The sequence below is a fragment of the Chlamydotis macqueenii genome, chromosome 2 (genome assembly GCF_036417535.1).
Source record: "Chlamydotis macqueenii isolate bChlMac1 chromosome 2, bChlMac1.mat, whole genome shotgun sequence".
In the NCBI taxonomy this organism is placed as follows: domain Eukaryota; kingdom Metazoa; phylum Chordata; class Aves; order Otidiformes; family Otididae; genus Chlamydotis; species Chlamydotis macqueenii.
Genome location: NC_141557.1, coordinates 141,489,070 through 141,501,396, shown reverse-complemented (window position 1 = coordinate 141,501,396; position 12,327 = coordinate 141,489,070). Strand labels below are relative to the sequence as shown.

At 36.6% G+C, this 12,327-nt stretch overlaps 1 protein-coding gene across 1 annotated transcript; it reads left to right on the top strand.

Annotated features, from left to right (window-relative positions):
* The first annotated feature begins 292 nt into the window (after positions 1 to 292).
* Positions 293 to 8,656, top strand: ANKRD46 (ankyrin repeat domain 46). The gene is made up of 3 exons (XM_010116770.2): positions 293 to 633; positions 1,851 to 2,009; positions 6,589 to 8,656. The coding sequence occupies exons 1-3, from the start codon at positions 323 to 325 to the stop codon at positions 6,803 to 6,805; spliced, it is 687 nt and encodes a 228-aa protein (XP_010115072.1). The 5' UTR covers positions 293 to 322; the 3' UTR covers positions 6,806 to 8,656.
* The last annotated feature ends 3,671 nt before the right edge of the window (positions 8,657 to 12,327 follow it).

Below are 12,327 nucleotides of genomic sequence, written 5' to 3'. Positions count from 1 at the left end.
GGTGAAAGCTAATCACCTGTCTCACATTTGTGGCATTGATCTTACCAGTTTTCTGTAATAACACAGCTTTGCTGCTATTCCCAGAGTGTGAGGTAGGCTAAAGGGGGCTCTTTCTGTATTACCAGAAGGGATTGCAGCACCACCAAGTTAATATGTAGGGCAGGAAGGTTTCAGAGTTGTTTTTTAAGCTAGTTTGCATTCTTCTTTGGGAACCTGAGCAGTCTACTGAATATTCACATTGTGTTTATTTGCCTTGTTTCACCATTATTTCTTCCCATTTTCACTTGCAGGTTAGTCACCTACTCCAGAGAGAATCCGAACAATGTCCTACGTGTTTGTAAACGACTCTTCCCAGACAAATGTGCCGCTGCTGCAGGCTTGCATTGATGGAGATTTTAACTATTCCAAACGATTGTTAGAGAGCGGTTTTGACCCAAATATTCGTGACAGCCGAGGCCGAACTGGCCTTCACCTTGCTGCAGCCAGAGGAAATGTAGACATCTGTCAACTCTTGCATAAGTTTGGGGCTGACCTATTAGCCACTGATTACCAAGGTAACACAGCCCTTCACCTGTGTGGGCATGTGGATACCATCCAGTTCCTGGTTTCTAACGGACTTAAAATTGATATTTGGTAAGTCTATTTTTTTTTTTTTTTTTTTTTCCTTTACAGCACATATTTTATAATATATTAGTCTTCTGTCAACAAAGCCTGGCATATAAATCTGCTTTCTCTGAAATGCTGTATTTGGTGCAATTCAACTTTTTAAAGATATCACTTCATAAAAACCCAAAATAAGAGGGCAGGAAAACAGTAAGAGGCCACTTCTGCTAGTCTGAGCAACAAGCAAAGCAAATAACAATAGCAACTGCTGGTGTGGGCTGCTGTGTCTAATTCTGCCTCACTGATGACATTGCCGTCCTGGTTTGGCCAGACAGCCAGGTGTGGGTGGTTGTCACCAAAGAAAAAATCACATTGACTACTCTAAAAGAATTTTCTCCACTACAGTTCTATTGTTTTAGTTGTTGTACTGTATAAGACAAAGAAAATGCTGTGTATGTGTATGTCGGTTCATTCCCATACTCCTTTAGTAACAATGCTTCCTTTCAGTGTTTTCCCCCTCCCTCAAAGTCTGTGACTCAGCTCTTCTTTTAAAAATTGTATATTCTTTCCTTCTGGCTTCCAGCAGCTGTCAAATGCCAGAGCTCAGATGTAAGCTCTCAAGCTGCAAAATAACTAGCTGTTTCATTGCAGTAACTGAATTATTTTGTTTGTGGAACTTTCTGCATATTCACGTGTGCAAAAAACAGTAGCAACTTCAAAACCTTTGAGTTTTTTTAATCTGTCCCTTTTTCACCTGACCCTCATTAATGTTTTCAACTCAGCAAAACTAGTTATTGGCAGACCAGATTCTTTATGGGTTGTGGTTTGGGGTTTTTTTTCCTCATTTCAAACAACTCTGGTGAAAATCCCTATTCTGAAGGCTGCTCTGGTCCTGTTCAGTATTATTTTAGTAGTAGTAGAGGAACCATCTGTATTTTATTTCATTTCTGCCTGGTGTCCTAATACCCATGTGGAAAAGGAACTATGAGGAACCAGATTGCACAATTCCTTCTTGAAATTAAGCTTAATCTTCAACATTACCATAAACCTACTGTTTATTTTTTGTTATAACACCCAGAGACTCCAGTTAGATGAGAGTACTAGGAATTTTGATTTTACTTAGAGGAAATAGAAAATAGTTCAGAGGACTTGCTAAGTTGTAATGTGTTATACTGAGTTGTCTTGTTACAGAATTTCTATATTACAAGTTTCTTTTCTTCTCATGTCCTTTTGTGGGGTTATTTTAGCAATCACCAAGGTGCAACACCACTTGTTCTTGCAAAACGAAGGGGTGTGAATAAAGATGTGATTAGACTGCTGGAATCTTTAGAGGAGCAAGAGGTGAAAGGATTTAACAGAGGAGCTCACTCAAAGCTGGAAACAATGCAAACTGCTGAAAGCGAAAGGTATGTACAAACCAAAAATAATTACTAGGAGAAATAATGTTTATGGCTTTTAGAGTTTTGTGATTGACTTGATTGTTGATTCCTCAAAAGAGAGAATATAAAATTTGGCCTGGTGTTATCAGACCAAAGCAAAATAAAATTTTAAATTTTGGAAAAATCTCTTTAAACACATCAAATGCGAGAAAAAAAAAACTTTTTCTATTAAGATTTTAATTTTATGGTGGAAACTAAAAAAAAAAAAATTACTCATTTTCTAGTACAGACTCCCAAAAATAAATATTCTACCACTTATCACAAAGCCAAAGGGAAAATGGGATGAAACGCAAAATGCCAGTATCACAAGCTACCCTAACATCCTTTTGATAAGATGGATTGTCTGTGCAAAGAAGGGATAGCAGACTTTTCATCTATCTGAACTTGAATAAAGGATTTTATACCGTGCCATATATGACACTTGTATTGGTAGTAGTCCTGGAAAAGATGGAGAATGAAGTAAGAATTTCATGGTGTCTAAAGAGATAGTTAAAGGAAAACTGAAAATTTCAGGAAAATTACTGACAATTTCAGGGAAAGTATTGGATTAGAGGGAAGTTAGTAATGAATTCCTAAAGGTCTGGTTTTGGGACTGTGCTTACTTAAAATTTTCATAAATGATACTGGCATAGAAAGTAGTAGCATGTTAGTGATACTAAGAAATGAGATACAGGCAACTCAGAAGAAAATTGGGATGACATAGACAAAAACCTGGGATGGCAGTGGAGAGGAAATTAATAGGGATAAATTGTGATCCAGTAGCACAAAATGCAACTTCATTTACCTAAAGCTGTATGCCGTAAAATGGAAGTTCCTCAGTGGAAAACGAGGGTATAGGAGAAAAGGCTTGGTTTATTAGTCAGTTCCAGGAGCTGATGCTACTTGAAAAAGGCAGTGAATTCCTGCCACGAACAAAACGAGATATTGCCACTACATAAAGAAAACTGTCAGCGTTGTAAAAAGCAACACTAGCATCTGCTGTGCAGTACATTTTATAATGCTGTTTAGCCCCACTCAAAAAAGTTTAATTTATCCTTTAAGAAGCGTGGAGAAGCATTACTTCAGCGCTCAAGGGAACGGAGCGTCTCCTTGCAAAAGGAGGCAACTAGAGCTTGGTTTAGCCTGGCAGAGTGAAAGCTGAGAAGTGTGTGGTTGCTGACAAGAAATACTGGTTTTGAGCAACATAAAATAACTGTCTGAGACAAAAGATGCTGATAGCACAAGAGCCAAAGGATACAGATAAACCACAGATACTTTTTTGATAGAAAATTGTGAGTGGTTTTTTACAATGAGCTTCCAAGACAGCCTTCATGTAGGATTTAGGTGAGGCAAGAAACCTTGCAAGTTTCAAAGGAGGCTAATTCTCTTGCAAAAATCATTGAATTGCCAGTAAACATGACAGAACATGGGACTGAGATTAATAATGCAGGAGATCTTTCCACTAGTGTTTTGTTTTCTTGTTTTTTAACTTATATTTGGAACAGGATAACAACGTTGTTTGAAATACTTGCTCTTACACTGAATTTTTTTGAATTTGTGATTTTTTTAATATTGCCTAGTAATGATCATGAACTGTGACTGCTGAAAATTATATCACAAAAGACGGAGTTTTGTCACATAATTGTTGTTCAGTTTGTGTCAAAATGTACACAGCCTGTACTGTAAACTAAAATTAAACTGTGTAGATGGAGTTGTTATCTAAGTTAAGTAAACAGGAAATTTTGTTGAAACCAACAAAATTACAGAAGTCATGCCAAATACTCCCCGTGAGCAGATTGAAAGTTATTTCTTATGCATCAGGACCCCCACTCGTCAGAGAGACTATTTTAAGCCCTGAAATAGAAAATATAAAATTACTCTCAAAATTACATGGATATAAATTATAAGAATTTGTGCATATTACATTTCTGATTAACTAAATTTTATTGAAAGCTGCTTGACACACAGAAGTGCATTTATGCTGGTTTTGTTTAAGTATATGGACCAACAGCTCAGCCCCATTTAAATTCTGGTTTTTGATTCGAAAGTGTCCCTTTAATGAACGTCGCTTCCTTTCTGTTATTTGACCTTCATAAATGTCGTATTGTTTGCTTTGGCAAGGAAGCCAGCAACTCTCCTTGGGGAGAGGCACAGAGACATAAACAGCGCACTACCCAGCTTGTTTGTGAAGGTGTTTAAAATGTCTGAAATAGTTATTTTTAAAATAACAAATAACAGATGCCTACAGCAGCAAAAGCAAGCGAGCTTGTGTGCTGTTTGCTTTGTAAATAAATAATGTCTTTGTAACAGTTGGCTTTTCAGACCTCCACACTTTCACTCCTCCCTCTTAGTATTATTTTCACATTTTAGAGACACTTAGATGAATGTCTTCTGTCCTCTCCTCCCCGACTCTCTTACATTATGTATGAACCTATGGAGAAATAATGGCTGCTCTTTCAAAAAACAGTCTCAGATTTAAGTTCTCTGCTCCTCATTTCATACAGTTGCTGCTGCTCTGGAGACTCAGCCCAAAACTAGGTTCTTGAGTCAAATTTCTTCTCTCTTGCTTTGCGCTCCTCCCAGTGAGCAGTGGCACTGTGCTGTCAGCAGGCAGAGCTCGCTCTATCTGTCTGTCAGCACAGAGGATCTGTCTGTCTGCACAGCCCAGCATGACCTGTGACTGTGCCCACAAGTGCATCCAAATGTGAACTTCAACATCGTGTTGGAAACAGAAGAGAACATCGGTCTGGGCTGTGGGGCACAAACTCTTCTGTAGGATGCATTGCTGCACTACCATTTCTTGGGCAGCTGTAACTCGTAATAAGAAAAAATACCTTGAATAACGTTGATTTTAATTGGGTTGTAATATAAAATAGCAAAAATGTTTTCTATGTAGTCTTTTCTATTTAATGAGCAAGCATGTGATCTTTTCACTTAAATTGCATTGCACCTTTATTTAACCTCTCTGTGGTTATGTATTAACTAGTTAGTACTTAATGAGTGAGTAGTTCTGTTCTACACCAATGGCTGTTTTTTATTAAACCCTTTGTTTTGCTTGGGAAATCATAATAAGCAAGGAAGATGACTAAATCCTGCTGCTGTGGGCAAGCAAAAATAACTTTACAGCAAGGTAAATAATTAAAAACCAAAAAAGACAAGCTATTGAATAGGCAATTTCTGAAATCTTCTGCACGTGATGCTGCAATACTTTAGCGAGCTATGGGAGTTTAGGCTAATTATTTTTCAGTGACTGTACTTCCTAAGAAAAAAATACCATATGAATAGTGTGAAGTTTTTCCGTGGTGTAATCTTAGAAGAGGGATTCATAAATGAGACCTTTTTTCTGATAACAATCACTTGTCAATTTGTTATTGTCACCAGAACAATAGCATTTCTACAGTTATTTTTTACTTGGAAATTACCTTTCCCTGAAATGTTTTCTTTAATTATTGCTATAAGAAATGTCTAGGAATACGGTAACAGAAAGCAATTAGAAGGGAGGAGAAAATTGTTTTTTACTGCTTACCTTCTGCTATTGACATCATTGTGTACGTAGTTGGTTTCACCCTTTCATTTCCACGATTGTCAGAGCCTGATCCTGTAAACACCTGTGTATGTAATTTCACTCAAGTGAGAAGTAGTAGGACTGTGCAGATGGCTAAAATTTTACATAAGTGAAATCAAGTGATGAGAGAGTTTTCCTATTGTTTGTAAGATTTCTCATACAGCAGCAGGGAAAGTTTTCTGTCATAAACCAATTGTGAAACCAGCAAAATTGGGAGAATGACACAAGAAGCTATGCAGTACTTGAAACAACTTACATTTTTTCTCAAGGCAATTCATTGTCAAGATGACTGCCTCGTTCTAGTTTTATATTTGTTTCTCATTTAAAAGTGAGAGTTCCAGTCGGACAATTTAAGGGGGCCTGATGGATTGGTAGTGGAGTATTAAGACACCAAAGCAGTTGCTGAATACCATGTGGCAGAACACACAGCAATGCCAACTTGTCTTGAAGAAAGAAAGTTTCTGAACTTCTTGTTATCCAAATTTATTGTGTTCTGTGATATTTTTATGCTAGAGTCAGACATGCAGGAGAGTAGTAAAGGTCACTATGGAGTTCAGAATCTAAATTATATTGGTAAAGCTTCCATTTTATTAATCAGAGTTTATTTTAAAATCATAATTTGTTTTATGAACAAGAGCTGTGCCCCTTGAAGTTTTAGCTTATGCTTCATTAGATTTTACTAAGCCATGTTTAGTAGGAATTACGAGGGCTGACTTTTGAAGGCTTCTAGGTGGCAAGTCTGCAAACTCAGTGCAGTTGTACAGATACAAATATCATTCTCTTTACACGGGTTAATAAAACATCCTTTCGGCTAAATTAAGTTTAGAGTTAGGAGTCTTTGCCTTATCTGCTTTGTCTTGATTTAGCAGAGGCAATGCTATAAATCTGCAGGTGGGTTTAGTTTTTAATTTAGAATGTTTCAGTTGCTCTTAGTAGGATTACTGTCATACTTAAAGGTGCATTCTTTTGCTCTGATGTATTTTTAACTTTAATCCTTCGTAGTGCGATGGAAAGCCATTCCCTCCTTAATCCAAACCTACAGCAAGGTGAAGGAGTTCTTTCCAGTTTCCGCACAACATGGCAAGAGTTTGTGGAAGACCTGGGCTTCTGGAGGGTGCTGCTTCTCGTCGTTGTCATTGCTCTTCTGTCACTTGGAATAGCGTACTATGTTAGTGGGGTGCTTCCTTTTGTAGAAAACCAGCCCGAACTGGTGCACTGAAGCAAATACAAAGAAGTGCACTGTGCTTTTCCATGTTCCAATTTTATTTTGAGCTTTTTGCAATTATTCTCTTGGTGCAGGCAGTGGCAGCTGTATATACTGTTTGCCTTTTGTACTTATTATTAACCCCTTTGAAAGAGGGATTAATTCATTTCAAGTAAAACACTAAATTCTAAAGCATTCCTGGACTACCTCTGACTTATCTTGACTTGCAAGCAAGATGTGAACATAATCCTCTCTGTCGATAAAATAGTATTATTAGAAAAGGCCTTTCATAATGAAGATTAAATTCCTGGGCATTAAAAGTGTATCCTAGTACAGAACCAAATTTGATTTATTTTCGCATGGAGAGAGGTAAATTTATTGTTGGGGTTTTTTTGTGTGTTTCAGTTGAAAGAAAAATACTCTTCTAAAAGTCCTGCTCAAGAAATCTGAGTAATATAATAATGCATTCTGATATATAGATAGTAATAAGCTGCAATTTCATAGTTCTTTTCGTGCCTCCCCATAGTTTCATATCTGCTAGTTTATAAAAAGAATGAGAAATGGTTCAAGTTTTACTATGTCTTTAATGTATAGATCACTCCTTTATTTATTAGGTTAATGTAGTGTTTCTTTCCCAGATTAATTTAATGTTGTTAATACCTGCCTGAAGTAAATTTTGTAGAACAAAGCTGGTTGTTGTGCTTTGGAAGTAAAGTTGTTTCAGCCTTAGGCTGAAAATTTTGCCTTTTTCTTGAAATGTTACTAAGCAAACCTTTCTTTGTAAGGGTGGTTAAAAAGTGATGTAGGTGTTCCTGCTCTGTATATAATAATTCTGTAAGGTCATTGTGAAATATGTCATGAAGGATAACTTTCTTCCTCCCACAAGGACCAGACTGAACCATACGATGTTATTGTTTTTGTGTTTGTGCAGAGGACTTGACTGAACAGAATTCCTTTCTAGAATTGTTTTCTATTTCAGTTGTTTTCACACAGCACTTACAGGCTTATGAATTATTTTCTGAGTATGCAGAATAAAAGTATTTTAAATGTTCATATTCAGGAACATGGTATGAAATGAAATCTTGACCCATTCTGTACTTAGCTGTGAAATCCTTTGTTTGTAAATAACCTAGGGATATGAATCAGTTAGATACTCTTTTATGAAGGCTAGAAAGGTACTACATGGTAAGTTGGAGGTTTTCAAAGAAAGCAGATTCTCTTCTCCCATGCTGATTAGACATCTAACTCTATGTTGCTGTTACCTTGAAAATCCCAAACAAAATAAATTCTGCAAGCCTAATCAATCTTTTTTTTTTTTACTTAGCCACTCCTATTGTTGATAAATAACATGAAACATTTATAAAATTATAAATTACAGTAACTATTGGTAAAGTAACCTACATCTCCCTGTTCTGCTACCATGTATATTTTTCTTTCTTGTTTATGAGTTTGAGTGAAGAGGGTAGTTTTCTTTGTTTTGATGTGTGACATGGGCTTCACTGAACTGGGCCCCATTCTAAATTGCATCGGAATAATTCTTGATGTCATTTCTTAAGTTAGAGGTTAATGAAACTATGCTTTTCTAGCAGCAGCAATGCTGCAGAAAGGAAAGCGTCTTTAAAAAAAAAACAAAACAAAAAAAACCAGAGCATGTTTTTGTTAATATTTTAATTGTTGTTCTCATGAACAGAGAAATATAAACTCATAATATACCTGAATTACATTTACTTATCTAAATAAGTACATTTCTGTTAATACTACTCTATATCTTGAATAATCATTGTCTTTCGGTATGTATTATCTGCATAATTTGTAATTGTATTCTCAGTATGGGTGAATGCCACAAATAAATATATGTAGTAAATATGTTTTGATTTTTTATTGCATTAGTGCAGGGGTAATGATGCTGCTCTATTTTACTGAGTTTATTTGTTTGTTGTGCATTGATAATTAGCATTTCAGAAGTGGGGAGGTTCCCTCCTTAGGAAATGGCAACCACACTGTTGGTGTAAAGGAGGTTTTAGAGCACAATTTCTTTAGATTTGTCTGGTTTATTTTCAGTGTTATTACTGAATCAACACTGCTGTCTGTCTGTCTCTCTTATCTAGGATTTCAAGTATTGAACGTGTGATCTAGAGGCCCCTCAAGATTTAAGATAACCTATGAGGGAGTACAAAATATAACCAAGAAAACCAAGCTTGAGCCTTAAGTAGCCTTTCCTACTTTGCTGTGCTTTGCTTAGCTGCATGCATAAGTAATTCCAGGACTGCGCATTGAAAAGGTTGAAAAATCGTGTGTGTTCCAAATTAATATATGTCACTTTTTAAACCCAAAGAAATCCAAAGCACTGTTTGAACTTCACTGTGTAATGACTGCTACTCTTTGAAATAAGGACATGATAAACTAAAAGAGGAGTTTGTTCTGTGTCTACCTCTGTTATTGAAAAAAGGCAGCTGTGCCTTTCAATAGATCTATAAACATTAACAACTTCCTTTTCAAAGGTTGATTCTAAAGAATGAATTTACCTCCTGTACACTAGATTTCAAGGAATACAATCTGTCTTTCTTACAAGAACAAAGAGAGGACTTCAGCCTACTTCCTCTTGAAGCTGTTGTCATAGGGAGTTTCACTGTTTCAGCAGAATGGCATAGATGGGTTTTGATTGTCTGTAGGGCAATAAGATTTCTTTTATTTATTATTGCAGTGGTGTCTAGAGACCTGGATCTAGGGACTCCATTTGGCTAGGTGCTCTTCAAATCCAAGAGAGATTGTTCTCTCAAGCTGTCCTCAGACTGATGAGCTAAAATTGAATAAGGAATTGAGAGAGGAAACAATCATGGAGGGATGAAGTGATTTTTTTCCAGTGTTATAAAATGACTTGGCAGACAAGATAGTGTAAGGTAAACCAGAGTGTAAAATGGATGCATATAAGCTGCTCTGCAGTGGGCTGTCCCTGTGCTCACATTTATTCCATGGCAAAAGCACACCTATCTTACCTCATAGTAACTTCTTCATGTACATATCTTTTTATCTTCAAGAACTCCTGTTTTCACTCGTATTGGTAGTTTGCTTTGTAGAAGGGGATGATCTGTTGTGTGACTGTCATGGGTAGGTATTGTTTCTGGTTGCCACAATACAACAAGTATTTCATTACTGGACATGATCTGGTACTGTGAGGTGTATCATCATGAAAAGCTCCCATGAGAGAAATAACATGGTTTCACTTTAAAGTATTGAAACAGAAGATCTAGGCAGTTTCTGGATCCGCAGCTGATCTGTAGTTTGATTTTAGCATGAGTCAACTAATCTCTCTGGCTGTTTCTGATATCTTAAGTAGAAGTAATCAGCTCGCCAGTGTATTGTAGATGGGCTAGTTAGCTAGGTGGCTTTTTTTTCTGATCAAAATATGTTTGGTCATAAGACATTAGAGGGATGCAATTTAAGTAATTTATTCAAAAAATCAATACCATCATTGTAAGTAGTACTAGAAAGTACAAATTGCAAGTGAAAACTCTTGCAAACTCAAAAAAAAAAAAAAAAGGTAATATCTGTTTTCATATTAAAATTTTCAGAAGTCTAGTATATTTTTAAACACTACCTAAAGTTCATTTTTAACAGAACTGATTTCTTCCTCAGCTGACATACAAGTTAACTTTCTGAAGCTGGTTGTTTCTGAAGTTGTTCCTGTTTCTGAAGCCAGCTCTTTGTTAAAGTCATATTTGAATTGGTGATTAAAATAATTCTTAAATGATGTGAGAATTAGGTCAGAATGCTTTTCTGCATTCAGTGTTCTTTTCTTACGTTTCAACATTAATCCTTGTAGACTGGTTACATTATGCAAAATTTCTTCAGTGATCCAAAACGTTACAGAAATCGTTGTTGCCAATTGCTCATCCCTCATGTTGGGCCTTTCTAGAAGAAGTCAGACATTGTTGCACAGTTTCATAACCTGCAGTTCTCTGTAAACTTGGTAATTGCTAAAATACGGCTGAATCATGAATTTCAAATCTCTGTAATATTATGAAATTAATTTCTGGTGACAGTAGATATAATTCTGTATCTGCACTTTGTTATTTTAAACATATTTAAGTACTTCAGCTGAATTTTGTGTTGCTTGGCATCTTTTGTACTGCCCTTACAAATGCTTCAAAGGAGGAATACTTTTAAAATACACAGTATTAGGAAACAAATGCAACTAATTGATAGTTCTTTGCTCTTTACTGCCAGGAAGCAAAGTGTTCTCAGGGTCATGCTGCCAGAGAAATCTGAGATGAAAACTAGAAGTCTCCAACTGACAGTGATCTGGTGTAGTCTGTGCTCTTATGCAAAGCAGAACAAACACTCTGGTGTTGCAGCTGAAGCAGTCTGTTTGCAGAACTGTGGAAAATGTCTCTGCTGCAGGCATTTCTAGGTTGTAAATCATTGTTCCAACTAAGCATTAAGCAACCGATATTTCCTAATGACTGTGATGAGACAAAACTATTGTTCTTCATTGCTGCCAAGGGAATGGGAAAATTTCTTCTGAAGTCAAAGTGTGAACAATACACAACTGTGGCTTCAAGGGACACATTCTTTCCATTTGTGATTTTAAACACAAACCTCCTTACCTTTCTGTGTAAGGAAAAATGAGGAGACATTTGGAACAGAATTTGTATGGTTTGCAGAAAACAGGAGGGAAATGAATGCAGTGAGCCAAGAGAGCAGGAAGGGAGGCAGAGCAGTGTGATACCTTCATGAATCACTGCTTAAAGGCCAATCCCAATGCTTGTAAGAAGTACGAGGAGTGACCAGTAATAGCCTCCTAGCAGGAGAAGGATTTCACTGGCTTTTGATTACACCATCTCACAGGGGTGGCCATGCAGCCCTGCAACCTGAGCTGGCCCTTCTTGACTTTCGACGTCTAGAGCGCTACTATTTCAGACAACTGTGTGTTTGAATATGTGCCTACATTAACAGCTGCTCATGTGGAAAGCGAACTGGTTCCTCTTGTACAAGAATCCTTCTGCGCATAGGTTAGCAAAAGAAGTTTTACCAAATGTGAACAGAAGCTCTTTGTAAAGCATTAAATATTTCTGGTGTATTAAATTATGTTTATCTAAATATCAGAAGGCAGGAATCCAGAGGAAGGATCAAGTATATGCAATAATATCTAATTTTCCTTTGCCAAACTAAAACCAGATAACATTCTCTTGATGCAAAGCAATAAGGAAATCATAGTAAATTTGTTTTGAACTGTAGAATATGAATTCCTTATTGAGCCAAATTTCTTAGTATGAGGAATTTTTGAAATAACATAATCTCTGGCAGGTAAGTTTTCTAGTAGAAAGGCTGACGTAGCCTCGCAGTGGTGTGGAGGTAGTAATGTTTAAAGGTTGTGCTGGCTTAATGAAGTGTGCATATTGAAACAAAACTAGTTAATAAAGATAGCGGATTTCTGCTAGTATGTAAGAATTGAGATGCCATATGCTCAGCCTCATGTTGTTGTTGTCTCATTGCAGGCTGAACATCTGGCTTGGTTTGTTTTGGTACAGATATTT

Bases quoted from the DNA above. Each gene is read 5' to 3' on its own strand.
- ANKRD46 (XM_010116770.2), top strand. From the start codon at position 323: ATGTCCTACGTGTTTGTAAACGACTCTTCCCAGACAAATGTGCCGCTG. The intron at 634-1,850 runs GTAAGTCTATTT...GGGTTATTTTAG, and splicing joins GGACTTAAAATTGATATTTG to CAATCACCAAGGTGCAACAC. The intron at 2,010-6,588 runs GTATGTACAAAC...AATCCTTCGTAG, and splicing joins CAAACTGCTGAAAGCGAAAG to TGCGATGGAAAGCCATTCCC.